At 45.9% G+C, this 19,755-nt stretch overlaps 1 protein-coding gene across 1 annotated transcript in view; it reads left to right on the top strand.

The window, feature by feature from the left end:
• Positions 1 to 19,755, top strand: part of LOC136626754 (alpha-2-macroglobulin-like protein 1) — a 194,995-nt gene that overhangs the window by 45,705 nt on the left and 129,535 nt on the right. Inside the window, exons 7-11 of the mRNA XM_066601760.1 lie at positions 625 to 709; positions 906 to 1,047; positions 2,590 to 2,704; positions 17,403 to 17,515; positions 17,781 to 17,948. Coding sequence (XP_066457857.1) covers positions 625 to 709; positions 906 to 1,047; positions 2,590 to 2,704; positions 17,403 to 17,515; positions 17,781 to 17,948 — 623 coding nt within the window. The remainder of the gene's footprint in view (positions 1 to 624; positions 710 to 905; positions 1,048 to 2,589; positions 2,705 to 17,402; positions 17,516 to 17,780; positions 17,949 to 19,755) is intronic.

The raw sequence follows: 19,755 nt of genomic DNA, 5'->3' as shown, positions 1-19,755 counted from the left end.
CAGGGGCTACACTGTCCCCCGTCTCCTCCATAAGCACTTGGCCTGGCTTCAGGAGAGCCATTACTGGAACTGCTTGCAGCCAAGGCACCGGAGGGCCGCTGTCCCTCACTCTGATTAGCCTGATGGCCACCTTGGGTGGTCTCCAGGAGACACATCACTGTGTTTATGGCTTGTTCTCCTGAGTCTTTTCAGGGTAGCCGATTGCAATACATCCCCACCCTCTTCCGCCTTGCCCCAAAGAGTGGGGGGTAGTAGGCCTCCCTCTAACCATAGTCCAGAACCTTACTTTCCCTTGAGTAAGAGAAAACAATTGTCCCAGGCCTTGTAAGTAACAGAGAGATGCTTGAAGCTGCAATCAACCAATACTGAACCACACATGCCCAAAGGAAGTCAGAGGGTGGATACAGCAGCTCAGCAGTCCTATGTGCCACCACAGATAACCTACAGTAATAAGTCTCTGAGTACTGATAATGTAGTGGATGTGTCCTGCAGTCCTATGTAACACCACAGATAATACACAGTGATACCTCTCTGAGTACAAATAATGTAGTGAATGGTTACCACAGTCTTTTGTACCCTTCTGCTTGGTGTTTTCTATTTAACTTCCTTCTTTTCTCCCCTCAGTCCTTTCTAAGTTTGATACACATATTGATTGTCCATCTTCCCTCTCCATCATGGATCAGAAAGTCCCCATGTCGGTGTCGGGCCTGTAAGTTGTACATTTTGAATTCCAGTCCAGAAAATGTCATTTCTCCAGATCCGTCTTTTCTTGCGACCCTCCTTCTGTGTATTTCCTTATGTTCCTCCAGACTGTTCTCTGTGTTGTGGCTTCAGGACTCATCATTGTCCTCAGCTGTTATATTAATGGTTGTGCTTTTCCCACTTCCCTCTCATCTATGTTATAGATACACATACGGAGAAAGAGTGCCAGGAAACGCGACCATTAAAATCACTCAAAAGAAGAGACCATTGCGGTGGTGGGGGTGGAGATCAGAGGAGAAGGAAGACGGCAAGAAAGGAGACCTCTCTTATACTCATACTGCCAAGGTAAAGGGGCCAAAGAGTGAGCCGCTCTACTGTAACGGTTGGTTGGTACCTGTCCAGTGGCAGGTTAGGTAATAGTGATGATAGATGGGGCGACACTTTTTACAAATTAATTTTTCCTAAACGTAACCCGCATTTTACTCTCTTAAAGTGACAGTACTCTATCTACTGCAACCCAAAATAACCATCTCACACCGACACATACATCACCTTCACTTCCTCTTAGCAGCCTCAAGGCAAATGACGTTTCCCATGACTATCCGGCATCTCTTGACTGCAACATAAGGCCTTATGAACACGGCCGTGACAGGCGCCGCAAGCGGAATACCGCAGCGGAGTCTGTCACGACGGCTCCCAGAGACCCCATAATTACCTCCGAATCCACCGCCTGACGTCCCGCATGACGCTCCCGCACGCATGCGCAGTAGAGCGCATAACGCGCCGGCAGCGTCATGAGACACGTGTCCATGTCACATGACATGCCCTCCGCGTCATATGTGCTACACAGCAGAAGATAGCGTGAAGGACGGCTTCCATTGAGTGCATTAGAAGCCGTCCACGTGTACGCCCGTGGCAAATAGAAGATGCCGCGGGTGAGTACAGAAGAATACACGGGGCAGAATTCCGCATAGGAATTCCACACCGTGAGCATTGCACTATTAGGTTCAATAGAACCTAATAGCTGCGGGGCAACGCGGCGGAATTAGCCCTAACTGTTACATCTGGGGTTATTGGCTGGCTGAAATGTATCAACCCAGCTGGTAATTAAGTCGAAACGCCGGTTTCTATTTTAAATTAATGGGCAGTAAAATATAATTGGTGGCTTAGATTATCTCCAGCCATGCAGGAACCCCACAGCATCTAGTATATCACTCACCTTCTTTCTCTCCAATTCAGCCGATGCTGCAGTAATCAATGGTTATGACCCCTGACTCTCCTCACCGCTATTGAGAGCACTATTACTATTGGGGGCATTGTTACCATTAGGGGCACTGTTTTTACTGGGGGAACTATTACTATTGGGGCCACAGGGGTTACTATTACTGTTGGGGTTGCTACAGGGGGCACAGCAGGTAGAGAGAGTCCCAGTGGTTTGGCTGGTCCTATATTTGGCACCACAATTCCAGGGCTCTCTGACAGTCTACTAAGGGGGAAAGCATGCAGAGCTTCCCAGTTACACTACAATGATGAGAGCCAAATATAAAGGCCAGGTAGAATACATAAGAGCTTGACTGCCATTGGTAACCTCTCAGGTCACCTGAAAATTAGGTAGAGAAGGGTCCTTCCTTAGGAGGGTCTAGCCTGTCAGCTGGTAATCCTGGGGGAGCACCAAGAAAATGCCCATTTTCCCATAACTGTAAGGGCATGAGCATACAGCTGCAATTAAAGGAAAAAACTGTGAGTTCTAGTTGTCAGGATCACATGACTAATGTTGCAGTGCTTCCATAAATACCGAATCTCAGAAATCATTGCTGTTGATTGATCCAGATCAGTCAGTGCAGAGGATGGACTCTGAGGCCCTGACATCATTCCTTCTCTCCACAGATCGACAACTCCGGGAAGCTACAGTTAGTGGTGGAATTATCACATTTTGACCTGCGAAGTTCAGACTACGCAAGAGAACTTGAGGTGGAGGCATCCGTGGAGGAGGAAGGGACAGGTAATAAGTTACTATTGATGATCACAGGGTGCATGCCCCAAGTAATCCTACAACTTTTTGTATTTTATGTACTCCCTTATGACACAAAGTCTGTAAAATTCTGATTTATTAAACCACATTAATTATCCTACATGGTCAACGCCATCAGAAAAAAAACAAAATAGCACTTGAATTGTCCTTTTTTGGTCACCTCCATCTACATGAAAATATGTAATAAGCGATCAAATAGTCATATGAACCCCAAAATAGGACCAGTAGAAATTACTGCTCATCTGGCAAAAAAATACAAGCCTTCGCACATCCGCACCAACTGAAAACTAAAAAAAGTTTTTGCGGTCAAGAGATTGTAGCAATGATGTTTTTTAAAGATATTTCAATTTTTTTAAGTAGTACAACAAAAAAAACAATATAAGTTTAGCATCACCATAATTGTGCTAACCCATAGAATATAGTTATTGTGTCACTTGAACTTCAGTGTATACGTCATTAAAACAGGATCCCCCACAAGAGATGGTGAAATTGCATTTTTTTCCCCATTTGACTCCACTTAGAATTTTTCTTAAATTGTTCATTAGATTATACGGCACGTTAAATGGTACCATTAAGAAATACAAGTTGTCCTGCAAAAACCAAGTCCTTAGGGCTTATTCCTATGAGCGTATAGTGTTTGTGTAGGAAAGGAAAAAATAAAAGCTTAAAAGTTTTTTCCTTTACGAAATGCTTTGAAGGGAACCGGTCATCACATTTTACAATGCAATCCACCAAAATGGGACGTTTAGATGGAGTGATTATTGTACAAAAAATCATTCAAATGAGTGAAAGTAAACGGATCGTTCAGTCTAAATGCCAGACAACTGAATGACAAGAATCGTTCCCTTTCCGTTGGCTGCATGGTTTCTGCAGGCATAAAAATCATCGCTGGTTGTTTAAATGAGCCAACAATGCATTTCCCTGTCTAAACAGGCTGCACAAGAGTGAATGAGAGCGCTGACATCACCCGATAACTCAAAAGAGAATCAGCTCATCTAATGGGACCCTCACACTGGAGTTTGCAAAAACGCTGCATTTTTGAATGCTGCATTTACCGATGCTACATTTACTGCGGTTTCAGCAGCGTTGTCATGCATTTTTGACAATGTTTTGGCTGCGTTTTCAGCACAGCTGAAAATGAAGCCAAGGAGGCTGAATGCCAGGACTGAGCCAACTGTCATACCATGTTTCCCCAAAAATATGACCCTATCATATGAATTCTTGCCCAAAAAGAGACACAGGCTCTTATTTTCAAGGAATGTCTTATACTCACCTAGCAGGCGCCGTCTGAGTCCGTCCCGCTGTTCTCTGGCATTCCTGCAGGCTTCTGTGAACTCGTGAGCACTGATAAAGCATCTCTTTCTGTTAACGGGGTTTGAAAACCCCGCCTCCAGCAAGAGATTGCTCTGATTGGCTGAGCTGCGATGCTCGAGAACCAATCAGAGCAAAGTTCGATGCACCAATCAAAACCATTAATTGCTAAGTGTGTATTTCTTTTTTTACATAGTGTAGCTAAGGCTCAGCAACCTACGTTTAACACTTTCAAAAACCCAGTACCAGGTTGTACCGCATTATCAGGCAGTGCTGACAAGGCTGCCTATTCATTTCAATGGGCGATGCACAGCGTTTAAAAATGCTGAAACGCCCAAAAATAGAACAGACATCACTTCAAAAATGCTGCGTTTTAACACTTGTCTGGGAAGCCCCCATTGAAGTGAGGGAGGCCCAAACCTTTTTTTTTAATCGATCAGTTTTTATTGGCATCATAAGAATAAAATACAGACAGTAATGTAATGAGCATTGTAAAAAGTAATATCTCAAATTACAATACATATGAATCTTGTCGGCTGGTCTTATACTCATTATGATGCAAATTATTTGACATTTAAATCTGCAAGTAGAAAATTTAGCAAAAACAAAGATTTACTGATTTATAAAGAAATATTGTGAGAAGAAAAACATCCCCAACTATATAAGGATAGTAACTAGGAAAAGAACATAGGAGAAGACATCATATAGGAAACTATTTGTGCCACAGATTCCACATTGATTCATATTTTTCTAACGAATTAGATCTAAAGGCGGGAACTCTTTCGTAGATACTATGTTCGGAGACCATGTGAATTAATTCTTCAATTGCAAGGATTCTATGAGTCCGCCACCTCCTTGCAATGAGACGTTTTGACCCCAATAGGATATGTCCTATTAACTGCCTAATTGGGGGAGAGATTGTTTTTAGGTTAAGAAGCAGAAGGGCTATTTCTGGGGAGAATGGGACAGATACCCCTGTTGCTGATTTTAGTAGAGAAAATACCTCCCTCCAGAAGGAAACAATTGGTGGGCATGACCAAATTATGTGAAGAAGTGAACCCTCCTGTTTACACCCTCTCCAACACTGAGCATCACTGGAGAGATGTCGGGCCTTAAGCTGAGTAGGTGTAAGGTACCACCTTGTGAGTAACTTTAGGTGAGTTTCCATCATATTTGCACATCTGGACGTTGGTTCGCCCAAACAAAAGACTCTAGCCAGCTAGAAGACGGTATATTGATTCCCAAAGCTCTTTCTCAATTTAAAAGATGGCATTTCTTGCCACTTTTCAGATTGCCTGCCAGTTGATCATAAAAGAAACGGGTTTTTGATTTGTTGAGTTGTAGATTTAATGTGAGACACTGATAAATTGCCTCTGGTATGCACACCTCATGTAGTTGAGTCGTTTGAAGAAAGGATCTGATTTGAATGTATTTAAATACGTCTGATGGGGAGATATCGAATTCGTTCATCAACTGCACAAATGGTTTAAATGTGTCGTCAATGAATAAGTCCGAGATAAATACCAGACCTTTTTAAGACCAATGTGACAGTTGTATATCTGGAATAAAATACTCCAATGTATCGATAGGAATCTTTTATAATTTAAGCAACCGTGATTTGTCTGATAATAGAACTAATTTGCCCCATGCTTCTAGAGTGTTTTGGATTGGTAAAGTTAGAGGAGGAGTACTAAATGTCGAACCTAAAGAAGGTACAATAGTGGTGATGGTTTTTGCGTAGATTAGAGACATTAGGAATTTGGATCCAATTAGTTCTGCTTCTAGGCTTGGCCAACTAACCAATGATGGTATTATAAACCAAGATAAGGATTGATTTAAAGTGATAGCACACCGGTATGCTTCAAGATTTGGGAGGGCCACACAGCCTTGGGATTTATGGAGAGCTAGAGTAGACAGGGAAGTTCTAGAAGGCTTTCCTTCCCAGATGTAGTTGGAGAGCTGTTTTTGAAATTTCTGTAGAATAGATTTAGGTACCGGAATTGGCAATGTTCGGAAAAAATACATTACTTTAGGAAGGATCATCATCTTATATAAGATAGTGCGGTCCAACCAGGAAGTTTGTTGTTTTTTTTATAGTTATCTAACTCATTTTGTAAGTCTTTTAGTAGCGGAAGAAAGTTTGTAGTGACCAGATCCGCAAGAGGAAGACACAAATAGATACCTAAATATGGAATACTTTTTGATTGCCATTGGAAAGGAAACTCTAATTGAAGTTCTTTTCTTAAATCCTTGCTCAAATGTGCGCTAAGAATTTGAGATTTGGAAAAGTTTAATTTATAGTATGAAACATCCAAAAATTGTGATAGGGTTATGTAGGCTGCTCGAATAGAAACCTCGGGTTTTGATAGAGTTAGCAAAATGTCATCAGCAAACAAGCTTATTTTATACTGCCGCATTCCTGCATGAATCCCGTGGATATGTGTGTTTAGTCTAATATGTTCTGCCAGTGGTTCCATTATTAAAGTAAAGATTAGGGGCGATAGTTGGCATCCTTGACGTGTGCCATTTGTAATAACAAAAGGCTCGGATAAAGTGCCGTCTACTAGTACCCTGGCTCTCGGGGAGGCATATAATGCTTTAACTGCTTGAAGTATATTACCTATAAAACCGAACTTTTCAAGGACCGAGAAGGTGAAACCCCAATGGAGTCTATCAAACGCTTTTTCAGCGTCGAGAGCTATTAAAACTGCGGGAGAGCATGAAGTTTCTATTCTCCTTAGAAGATTTAGCACTTTTCTTGTGCCATCAGGTGCCTGCCTCCCCTTTATGAAACCTACTTGATCCAAATGTACTAGACCAGGAAGGACCTCAAGTAATCTTTGGGCCAAAATTTTTGAATACATTTTTGTATGGCAATTCAGGAGGGAGATTGGTCTAAAGTTAGCAGGTGTTAAGGGATTTTTGCCAGGTTTGGGGATGGTGACTGACTACCGTAGCTTCAAGCATCTCCTCAGGGAGGTTGCCTTGTGATATGGCCTGGTTAAAGGCTAAGACCGTATGCGGTGCAAGGAGAAGTGTAAAACATTTATAGTATTCCTTGGAAAAACCATCAGGCCCTGGTGATTTTTGAGATTTTAGTGTTTTAGTTGTTTCAAGAATTTCTGACGTTGAGATAGGTTTATTTAAAGGGGTTGTCCCGCGCCGAAACGGGTTTTTTTTTTTTTCAACCCCCACCCCCCCCGTTCGGCGCGAGACAACCCCGATGCAGGGACCTAAAGAAAGCTTACCGGAGCGCTTACCTTAATCCCCGCGCTCCGGTGACTTCTATACTTACCGGTGAAGATGGCCGCCGGGATCCTCTTCCTCCGTGGACCGCAGCTCTTCTGTGCGGTCCATTGCCGATTCCAGCCTCCTCATTGGCTGGAATCGGCACGTGACGGGGCGGAGCTACACGGAGCCCCATAGAGAACAGGAGAAGACCCGGACTGCGCAAGCGCGGCTAATTTGGCCATCGGAGGGCGAAAATTAGTTGGCACCATGGAGACGAGGACGCCAGCAACGGAGCAGGTAAGTATAAAACTTTTTATAACTTCTGTATGGCTCATAATTAATGCACAATGTACATTAATACAAGTGCATTATTATGGCCATACAGAAGTGTATAGACCCACTTGCTGCCGCGGGACAACCCCTTTAACTGAGTTAATTGGGCCTCGGACAGAAATGGGAGGTTCAGGGTCTGAAAGTACGATGAAATTTTTGGTAGGGACAGTTCAGGAGTGGAGATATCCTCTTTGAGGATATATAGTTTACTGTAGAATTGACGGAAAATCTCAGCTATTTGTTTTGGGTGGGAGATTTTTTCCAGCTGGGTTAAAAATAAAAGGAATTTTAGATTTAATAATTTTTTTAAACAAAGTTCGCCATTAAACGAGAGGCTTTGTTGAATGAGTTATAGTATTGTATTCTAGATGATTTCATTGCTTTATCAAAATTTTCCATGAGAAGGGAACGTAAGTTTTGTCTAAGTCGAAAAAGTTTCTCATGGTTTTCGTTTGAGAGTAGGTCTCGGAGCAGCTGTTCAGTGGTAGTAATTTGTGAAAGAATGTCACTAAGATGAGCAGCTCTAGCTATTTTATGTCTAGCGCTCATCTTAATAAGAATCCCTCTAATGTAAGCCTTATGAGTGTTTCATATGGATAACGGGAACATTTCTGGATTGGCATTTAACTCAAAAAATTCCTTCAGAGTGTCTGAAATAGTTTTAGAATTTTGGGGAATTCCCATCAGGAAAAGATTATTTCTCCATTGTTTAATTCCTTCTCCAGGGCATCACCACAGAAAAGTGGCAGAAATCGAAGCATGGTCAGACCATGTTGGTGTTAATTTTAGCGTCTGTAACAGATAGTAAGGTCCACCTGTCAACCAGGATCAAATCTATTCTTGAGAAGGTTCTATGACGCGATGAGTAGAAGGTATATTCCCTGGCCGAGGCATTCAGACATCTAAACGTATCATATACTGCCTCCTTTTGAAGCCAGGGAAGTAGGGACAGAGCATTTCTTGTTAATTTGGCTGAAGAATCTATATGTCTGTCTGGTGTAAGATTAAAGTCACCACAGATAATTAGTTTACCCACTTCATGCCTCCGCAACTTCTTCATGGTTTTGTTTAGGAAATGAATTTGCGCAAGATTAGGCGCGTACACATTTAAGATTGTGAAGGCAATTGAGTTTATTTTCCCTGTGAGAATTATAAATTTCCCTTTAGTGTCAAGTTGTTGGAAAGAAATTTCTAGTTGGACAGGGTCTCTAAGGCTGGGTTCACATAGGGCGGATTTGCCGCGGTTTTGCTGCAGCAGATCCGCCCGCGGCAAAACCGCCCGCGGCCGCTAATCTCGGGATTAGCCAGCCATGTGGACGAGATTTCTCAGAAACCTCGTCCACACAGGACGGCTAATCCGCTGCGGTAAATCCGGCTGAAACCGCGGCCGCCGCAGCCGCGGTTTCAAAAGATGCAGCATGTCTATTTACTTTTTTTTGTTTGTTTATTTACATCGCGGCTGCGCTCTCCTCTATGGAGCGTGGGCTGCAACGGAAAAGCAAGCGGTCGGGCTGCTTCAAAGCCGCCGCGGCGCTTCTCCCGGCGGAAATCTCGCGTTTTTTGCTGAGGCCAAACCGCGAGGTTTCCGACGGGAATCCGCCCTGTGTGAACCCAGCCTAAAAGCAATCATTAATCCTGCTTTTTTGTTATGTGCACATGCCAGGAAAATATTTGGAAATTTAGTGTGCAAGATTTTTGGACACGCGGAGACAGCAAAGTGGGTCTCCTGTACACACAAGATATCAGCATGGTTAGAAAAAGCTTCCCTCCATAAAGATGATTCTTCACTGGATTTCTGGGTCTCCTAGAAGGAAGTGCAGGTGTCTCAGCAGCAATGGAGATGTTCCACAATTTCAAGAGAAGTTGCATCCTCTGGTTTGAGAAAGACATGGTTTGTGCCATCCTTATGGATCAAAAGCTTCGGAGAAAAACCCCATTTGTAAGGAATTTTTTTCCTGGCGTAATGTGCTAGTGACTGTGGACAAGTCCATATATAGATGGATTTCTGAGTAGGGTGCTGGTAACTGGTTTAGCCTGCGGGCTGCATGCAACAGCCTCCTTTATATGAAAAAAGTGGACCCGTGCTAATATGTCCCTAGGGACACTATCCGGAATGAATTTGGGCTTAGGCAGCGTATGAGCTCTGTCAATTATCAAGTCCATTGGCGTGGCATCAGGCAGCACGGCTTGTATTAGTTGTTGGGAGATATTTGATCATTCCCGTTGCTGGAATGTTTTCTGGAATTCCTCTGAATTGGATATTGTTTTGACAATTTCTATCCTCCATGTCTGCCATTTTGGTTTTAAGGGCGTCTACCTCCTGTGATAGAGCGTACTGAGAGTCAATCAATTCGTTATGGGAGTGACTGAGTTCCCCCATTTTGTTTTCAGTATGTGTGGCCCTCTGCCTTCAGGGAGTGTGATAAAGAGTCAAAACTAGATTGGAGGGAATTCCTTAGAGCAACCACCATCTCCTTTATAAACGCTTAGGTTGCTGGTTGTTCTTTGATAGGCATAAAGGAGATAAGGTCATTTACAGGAGGCATATATGTACTGTCAGTCTGCTCATGTGACAGTTTAAGACGCTGCTTAAGTGGACTGGCTGAAGGAGAAAACTGAGGCTGAGTCTTTAGAGCCGGCGCCAATTTGTGAGCACATAGTGTTTGATTTTCAAAGGACTCGCCCCTAGGAGATGTTTGTAGAGAAGAAGCGGAGCTCCCTGGGGACCTGCAGGCTACATTAGCCTCAGCAAGATCCTCCTGCAGGGGTGTCAGGCTTTGCGATCAGGGACAGCATGGGTCCAAAGTTTCTCTCCCCTCTCCCGGCCGGGAGAAGGATGATGGCGGGACCTCCAATGCCGTATCCCGTGGTCTGCCGTGTGCGGAGAAGAAATCCTACAGGCGCCCTGTCTGGGCTTGGGAGGACTTGCGCTGGGACATCGGAGAGCCGCGGGGACTGCTATGGAAGTGAAGAGGTAAGAATCTGGTCACTTAAGTTGCTTTACGATGCTTTGGAGAGCCTGGAACACGAATCTCTGGTCTAAGTGGCCATTCCGGAGTTTGACTAAACCACGCCCCCGGCTTCTAAACTTCTTGAAAGAGATCTATAGTGCTAGAAGGGGAGCCGACTGTCTGCATACCTTGAGTATCTTGAAATCCTTGAGTACCTTGAAATCCACAAATAGGATTTCTCCCAGTCCAGCAAATTTCTAATGGAACCTTTCCTATATTCACAGGCATAGATCTAGGATTCAAGACTTTTTCGCTGCAGCAATGAAGCTTATCCACAGGATCCTCTTCTCCACTGCAGCCTGTGCTCAGCTGTAGTTTACTGCAATTCAGCCCACTTAGCTGCTAGAAGCAGGTGCAGACTCCACCACGTTCTCTCAGTGGCTCCCCAGACTCTCTCACCTCCCTTCCGTTGCAGCTATGCTGACCGCACTCCTCCTCTCAGTCGCAGTTACCACTTCTTACTCTCTGTCCCGCTGGTCCCTCCGTGCAGGCAGCTGCAGGATCCGACCGCTACCGGACTCCCTCACTTCCAGCCGGCCTCAGCAACTACTTCAGCCTGGGAACTCTCCTGGTCAGGTAGGCCGCACTGCTTCTCCTTCACTTAGAAGCCCGCGGAGGGTCTCATACTGCTCCTCTCTGTCCGGTTGTGCCAGGGGCAGGGTTTTCTATTCCTGGGGGACAGTCAGGATCACAGGGGACCACTCGAACGTTCTCCTCATGGAACAGCTCCTGGAATTGCGTCTGCTCCCGCCACTTGCTAGGCCATGCCCCCAGGCCCAAACCTTTTAACAGAGCTGCTAATGAGATTTCCTTATGACTCTTTGCTTTTGCAATCTGCTATTGAAGTTTTCCTGCACTGTATTCTAATGAGCTGAAGAGTCAGATCTTTGCCTCCGTGCCGCGCCGGGCACGCTCCTATTCTGGATTGGCATGCATACTGATTATTCTTCTAAGCAGGCATCATAGCACACCCTGCCCAGGTCTGCGCACCTCGGCTCTCCTCTACTAGCTGTAACCTCTGCACATTTGTAAATACTTGAATCCTTGGTAAGGCCTCTCCCCCACAGGCATTTTTACAGCATTTAGCAGGTGCTTTGAACCCCCCATTAAAAATATTGCACTAAGCCTCCACTCATTTCAATGGGGTTTCTCAGATGAGCGTTTTAGCACAGCTTTTTTCATAATGCGCGCTGAAACGGGCGCTGTATGTTCTATCTTCAGCATTGCAATGTGTTTTTGATGCCCTACATCACCGATTATAATGAATAAGGTGCGCTACTATGCCACCAGAAGGGGAAAAAACTAATAGTGACGTCATCAGCATCACAAAAACGCTGTAAAGCGCTGTGTTTTTCCAAATGCTTGTGTGAAAGTGGCCAAAGAGGAAAAAAGTTTTTACATTTATTTTTGTAAAACCAATTAGATGCCTCGTTCAGCAATGACTGCAGCATCTGCAGGCAGGGGCGTAACTATAGAGGGTGCAGGGGATGCGGTTGCACCCGGGCCCAGGAGCCTTAGGGGGCCCATAAGGCCTCTCTTCTCCATATAGGGAGCCCAGTGCTATGAATAAAGCCTTATAGTTGGGGGCTCTGTTACAGGTTTTGCATTGGGGCCCAGAAGCTTCAAGTTATGTCTCTGTGCAGCATGGTTTAGGTATGGGTACGGGTACAGATACAAATAGAGGGGGGGGGGTCCCAGCTCACGTTTTGCATCAGGGCCCCTGAGCCTTTAGTTACGCCCCTGTCTGCGGGGTTAGACAGTGCAGAGGGGTGGTTACATGGGCAAGTCCTGCCTGCTTTCTACTTCATGGGAGGTGATAATCTGAACAATTCATGTCCTCCCCTCCCCTGTGACGGGGAGGACAACAGAGCTTCTCTGCAGCCCCAGGTCTTCCCCTTTCTCTCTCTTCTGCACATACACAAAAAGGTGACAGCTATAAATTCACTTTTCTCAACTCCTCTTCAAACAGCTGTTACTCTCTTCCTCTTACATGCCTTTGGTCTCATTGTAAAGCTACTACTCATAGCTAGCACTGATAGAACAGGAGTTACAGCTGTTTGCAGTAGAATGAGCTCTGTTCTTCCTAAACTGTAATGTCCTTTACCTGCAGAATAAACACAATTTGCCCCAAACTCTGGTTCTACCAGGTCTACTAACATGAGTATTGTCACATCCATAACTATCTGTACTGTAAAGTATTACATAATTGTTCCGTGGAAAAAAATGTAAATGCAAAAATTACCATTTTTTGTTCATGTTGCTTCCCCAAAACAGAAATAAAAATTAAAAAGATGTATATACTTCAAAATAGTATTAGTAAAAAGTAGAACTTGATGCCCAGAAGAACTGCATCCATTCACTATCCCTATTTGAGGGAGTTCTTCTGGGCAGTGCCATGCTAGCCACATCACAGACCGCATCATTATTGGGACGGGACCTCTCCTACAGCCTCCATGAGGCTTCGGTAAAATAGTGTCTTGCACACTTCCTCACCTTCCTGGGCGTATCTTCCTGGGAAGGTGGATGGGAGCCCCTAACACAGTACAGCAGTACTGAGAAACCTAGCACTAGCAAACACATTTACCTGCTCCCTGTGCCTGATGAGTCCTGGGCATGGGATAGGGCTAAATGCCAGTGTCCGTCTGGTTTTGCTAGTGGTGCCTGCAAGCTCTCACTTCAGTGCTCCCATGTCTTCCTGATGTCCATGGTCCAGATCAAAAGAGGTGAAGCTTGACTTTGTGTCTGTCAGCCACCGTTTAGAGCAGCCATATGACACTGTCCTAAATAAGGAAGGTGCAGTGCTCTGTTCACCGATTATCATAGAATCATAGACTCACAGAATGGTGGAGTTGAAAGAGACATCCAGGGTCATTGATTCCAACCCCCTGCACAGTGCAGGATCACTAAATAATCCCAGATGTCTGTCCAGCCTCTCTTTGAAAACTTCCATTGAAGGAGAGCTCACAATCTCCCCATGGCAACCTGTTCCACTCATTGATCACCCTGTCAGAAAGTTTTTTCTAATTTTTGTTTCCTCCCTTTCAGTTTCATCCCATTGCTTCTAGCTACTGTGACAGACCTTCAGATATTTGTAGACCGCTAATAAGACCCCTCTCAGTCTTCTTTTTTGCAAGCTAAACATTCCCAGATCCTTTAATCGTTCCTTATAGGACACAATTTGCTGACCGCTCACCATCCTGGCAGCTATTCTCTGAACTTGCTCCAGTTTGTCTATTTTTTTTTAAATCGGAGTGCCCAGAACTGGACACAGTATTCCAGATGAGGTCTGACTAAAGAGGAGTAGAGGGGATAATTATCTCACGTGATCTAGACTCTATGCTTCTCCTAATACATCTCAGAATTATTTGTCTTTTTTGCTGCTACATCACATTGTTGATTCATGCTCAGTCTATAGGCGGACCCCTCCAACCTTTTAGTAGCAAGTGTATACACAAAGCTAATTCTCCCCTTTTTTGGGGTGATAGAGGATGTATTTTTCTCCTGTTGCAGCGAAAAGATTCTTTAGGATCCGCTGCTTTCCACCAGTGGAGAAGAGATGTCTGGGGAAATCCAGCCTTTGTTCATCTATATGAGGGTAAGCATGTCGGTGCTGGCAGTTGACAGGTGAGGACGGTGGTACGGTCGGCTATGTACTCCCTAACCATCTTTTTACAGTGCTCCTTCCGACTCAGTCTTGACTGGGTAGTGGCGACAAAGTCTTACTGGGGACCCATAAAACTGGCAAAGGTCTTGGAGAGTGTTCCTCTGCCTGTGCTGGACATGCTGCCTGATTCCTGCGCCTCCCCTGCTAGTTGTCCCTCTAAACTGTGTCTTCTACCGCTAGCGCTGTCAGCTGGGAACTTTAGCATCACTTTTTCCACCAGAGCCCTGTGGTATTGCATCACTCTCGTACCCCTTTCCTCTTCGGGAATGAGAGTGGAAAGGTTCTTCTTATACCATGGGTCGAGAAGGGTGTACACCCAGTAATCTGTGTTGGCAAGAATGCGTCTAACGCGTGGGTCACGGGAAAGTCAGCCTAACATGAAGTCAGCCATGTGTGCCAGAGTCTCAGTATGCAACACATCGCTATCCTCACTAGCAGGATGCTCCTCCTCCTCCTCTTCAGCGCATACACGCTGAACAGATGACAGGCAAGCAGCATGAGTACCCTCTGCAGTGTGGCCAGCAGTCTCTTCCCCCTCCTCCTCCTCACACTTTGTAATTGAGAGGTAGAGGTGGTGGAGGAGGGGGGGGGGGGTTGGAGGTGGTGGCATAATTTGCCGCAGATACCAGCACCGAGGTACGACCCGCTATTCTTGGTGTGGGTAGCACGTGAGTGGTCCCAGTCTCTGACTCAGTCCCAGACTCCACCATGTCACCCAATGTGCCTTCAGGGAGATATAGTGGCCCTGCCCGCCAGTACTTGTCCACGTGTCCATCGGTGCTGGTGTAGGGCGGGGGTAGGGCGGGGACGGCACACCGGGAAAAATAGTGGCGAATGGGGACCGAGAAGCTCAAGTTTTTGAAAGCCTCCATTTCCACAAGCCTGTAGGGCAGCATCTCTAGGCTGATTAATTTGGCAATGTGCACGTTTAAAGCTTGTGCATGCGGGTGGGTGGCAGCGTATTTGCGTTTTCGCTCCAACGCTTGTGTTAGCAACAGCTGAACGCTGCGCTGGGAGACATTGCAAGAGGCCGTGCAGGACCGTGGAGGTTAGGGTGTGGGTGCAGGCTGGGAGACGCTCGTGCCTGCATCCTGCGAGGGGGATCGGAACTGTGGCACAGGTTGTGGCACAGGGAAAGAGGCAGTGGTGTGATCCGGAGTTGGTGAATGGCCTTCGTCCCACCTTGTGGGGTGCTTGGCCATCATATGCCTGCGCATGCTGGTGGTGGTGAGGCTGCTAGTGGTGGCTCCCCGGCTGATCTTGGCACGACACAGGTTGCACACCACTGTTCGTCGGTCGTCTGTGCTCTCACTGAAAAACATCAACACCTTTGAACATCTAGCCCTCTGCACGGAGGCTTGCCACGAGGGGGTGCTGTGGGAAACTTAGGTGCTTAGGGGATTCTTTGCTCTGGCCCTGCCTCTCCCCCTGGCCACCCCACTGCCTCTTCCAACCTGTCCTGCTGCTGCACTTGCCTCCCCCTCTGAAGCTCTGTCTTCAGTAGGCTTAGCAAGCCAGGTGGGGTCAGTCACTTCATCGTCCAGCAGCTCTTCCTCTGAATCCTCTGTGCGCTCCTCCCTCGGACTTACTGCCCTTACTACTACCTCACTGACAACTGTGTCTCATCATCCTCATCCACAAAAAGCTCTTGAGACAGTTGCCGTCCCCAGCCTCATCACCCGGACTCCGGGAACTTTTCAAAGATTGGGCATCGGTCACGACAAACTCCTAAGGTGAGAGAGGAACTGTTTTTCCCCACTTTGGGCAGGGACCTGAGAACAGTTACCCGGAGTCTGCCTGCGTGACAAGGCTGGGAGGAAGGAGGAGCAGCCAGAGGATTCAGAGGTACAGCTCCTAGGCCGGGAGTAGTGGACTGTGTAGAAGACTGGGGGTTTGATACATTGGTGGACGTATTATCTGCCATCGACAACAGGGCCTGCTTGCCCTGCTCTTCTTGTAATAAAGGTCTACCCCGGACCCGCAAATTGTGATACGAAGCTGTTGAGCGTAGGGACTTGGCGCTCTCCTAATCCCTCAGCTGCCGGCTGTGATGTAGCCCACCCAGGACCTCGGCCTGCACCCACACCCTCACTTGGACGCCCGCGGCTGCGTCCACGTCCTCGACCCTTAACCCCTACCCCTCATCATGTCGGATTAAGGATAGAGCAGGGCCGAAATAAATTACCCCACTGTATAGCACTGAGAACTGTGGCTAATTTACCTCACACAGAGACGTGTAGATACGGAGGCTCTATTCTGTGACTGGAAAAAATTAAACCGCTGTCTAGCGCTGATATGGAGGGGTCATTTACTGCTCACAGAGACTTGTATATATAAGAGAGGCTGTATGGAGTGGGAGAAAAATACAAAGGCAGTGGATAGTGCTGGTAACTGCAGCAACTTGCACCGCACCCAAGTAAAGGGTATTCTGAGAAGCTCTACCTAGGGGCAGAAAGCTATACAGGCAGTGAACAGTGCTAATAACAGGGGCAACTTCACCGCACCCAAGGAAAGGGTATTGTGCAACACTTAGAATGGAATCTGTGAAATGCTGATCTGGAGTGGCCCAGGAAATATTTGCGTACTATTTAGCGATGAGAGTGAGCTGCTATAGCTGTAATGCTCTGCAGAGGGACAGATGTTTAAAAAATAAAAAACTGGTGCACTACTGCTCCCAGTCAGCCACAACTGTAATCCACTCTGACCTAGTCCTGCCCGCATATATGCAAGTCTCATTAGATGGGAGAGCTGTGATACAAATCATGAGCTGCGCACCTATGTCAGCAGAACAGTGATCTGCATAAATATACTCTCATTATTCGCTTGCAGCAAGCAAAGATCTTGAAAACGGTTTGAAACTGAGATGAAAAGTTACAGAATGTTTCATTTTATAATGATGAAGCTTTGTTTACAGGAAACGGAACACTGGCGGTGTCTGAACCTTGGATAGGACCTTCCATCTAATCATAGGACCATCACATTACTGAGCCGGCAGCGTAGTGGGGGGTGTAGGGGTCTGAGGAGGTCTCAGGTGCCGGGCCATCTATCCATATCATCTTAGTTGACGCCATTTGTACAATTTGGGTTGTTTCATCAAGTTTTGTCTTCTTTTCCTCAGAAATAAAATTCAGCGCTCCTAAAAAGACAATCCAAATCCAATCCCAGCTCACCAAGCTGTCATTCAAAGACTGCAAGAAGTACTACCAGCCCGGGGCTCTGTATTCATGTAAGGTGAGTGCACAGTGGCTACAAAGAGCATATCCCATGCGTATCCAATGCATATCTTGTCCTGCATTTAACAAATAACCCACTGATGTGAATGAACACTATGTAATGCTTCATTTCCCCCTATAGGAAAGCCCCAAGGAACTTAAGCATTTACTGTCCCACAGTAATAGCTGATTGGTGCGAAGCCCAGCAGAGGGCTTATTGTCCAGAGTCCTTTCTAAGATGTAGGGATTGTCTTAATATCGTTTTTGTACTTTCTTGACCACAGTTGGTGCTGGAGTCGTATGATGGAAAACGTCTCAGTGGTAAAAAGGTTCATCTCAGCTTCCCCAAGAAAGAAGGCACTGGGAAAGAAACATACATAACTGATTCTATGGGGGAAGTCTCATTCCAGCTCCCTACGTCTGAATGGAACAACACCTACATATCATTACGGGTAAGTCTAGAGCACCCACCCACCCTAATCTATCAATCTGACAGTGGCTCACACCACACAGAAGGCTCTGCACTAGGGGCCACCTTTCTGTGACTCTACACCTTATTTGCCCTATAGTTTTGTTAAAAAACAACTGCAAGTGATAAAGATAAGTTTATGACAGGTGGGAGTTTTGGCAGCTTGCTTTGTTTGGACCTGCAGACATTGCTGCTATCACTGGCAGAGTGTTTGGCTTTTGGGGTGGCAGATAGTCTAGGGGACATAATGTTTCTCTTTGTGGAGAGCACCACATTGTTGTACGGAGTCTTAGACATCGAGCAATGCTTTTGGGAAAAGTCTGTGCAAATGAGTAATAAAATAATGCATCACAGTGCAACCTTTTGGAAGGTAGTTACCTTATAAGTCAATGTCCGACCTTCTAATAGGCTTTACAGCATGCCTAGGGTGTAAGCCAATGACTTGAATTAGAGGATGGACAAATTCCGGAGGCAAACGGGTGTGATAAGAAAGGACAAACTAAAAAAAAAAAGATGATGAAGGGTCGATAGAAGAACCCAAAAGCTTGCTGTAACTGTTGAGTTGTGCTGGCTGAGATCTGTTGTGCTACATAGGTTTCTTGCAGCACAGCCACACAGGTGGGGAATGATTGAGCTGGCTGGGTATGGTTTTCTCCTGCTAGCCAATCTCCACCGGTCTGGTTGCAGATAAATATCCTCCCTCTGCAAGAGGAGGCTGGCATCCCTTCACTTGAGGGTTTGTGGGTTTTGCATGCCTGTACTTGTGTTATGTGTTTGAACAGGGGCTGGTCCAGTGTTTGTGCAGGTGACCAGACATTAGGTGTGGATAGCCCTGTTCTGTGTATATGGTGTGAACAGCATCATGTTCTGTATGTCTGTGCTGGTGGCTAGACATGAGGAGTTAACTGTCCTGTTCTATGTGGTGGTGTGTCTGGCATGCTAACCTTAGTGTGTTGCTGTGTGAATGGTGTCCTGTGCTGCTGGTTTAGTGTCTTGCTAGAGTAGCGACTGCAAGACACGAGGAGGCTTGTCGCGGCCTTAAAGCTTAAGTTCATTGGCCAATGTACAAACTAATCACTCACTTTTATATTCAGCTTTACCATCTGCTTTAATGTGCAAGGCTGTGTGGTAAGTGTGTTTGTGCATTTAATGTGTCAGTTCTGCCTGGTTGCGAGTATCACCCTTTCATGGAGAGCAGGGCCGAGGTTCTAGTGTGGGGCAGCCTTTATAGAGGTAATCTCTCCGCTTGTTAGGTATGACCTCACCATCTTCCCTGCAGCATAGGGTCAGTTTCCCCAAATCCATGTGTTTGGGTTACGTTCGTGTAGGCCCAGTGCTTGTTTGCCCACATGAACGTAACATATGCTATATTAGTATGCAAATGCTGTATGTTGACTGTGTTAGTATGTTGGCAAGCAGTATGTCTGGTATGTCTGCAGAGAGGGTTATGTGTATTATGTTGTATGGTATGTTATGGAGTAGGTTCCTATGGATTATGTTGGTATGTTAGTGTGTATGTGAACAGTGACAGGTCCAGTGTCTGTGCAGGTGACCAGACATCAGGTGTGGATAGTCCTGTTCTGAGGATGTTGTATGTGAACAGTGACAGGTCCAGTGTCTGTGCTAGTGGCCAGACATTAGGTGTGGATAGTCCTGTTCTGAGGATGTTGTATGTGAACAGTGACAGGTCCAGTGTCTGTGCAAGTGGGCAGACATCAGGTGTGGATAGTCCTGTTCTGAGGATGCTGTGTGTGAACAGTGACAGGTCCAGTGTCTGTGCAGGTGGCCAG

Source organism: Eleutherodactylus coqui, chromosome 4 (assembly GCF_035609145.1).
Source record: "Eleutherodactylus coqui strain aEleCoq1 chromosome 4, aEleCoq1.hap1, whole genome shotgun sequence".
Taxonomy (NCBI): Eukaryota; Metazoa; Chordata; class Amphibia; order Anura; family Eleutherodactylidae; genus Eleutherodactylus; species Eleutherodactylus coqui.
Note: the sequence above shows the minus strand (reverse complement) of the source record. Positions and strands in the feature narration are given on the sequence as shown.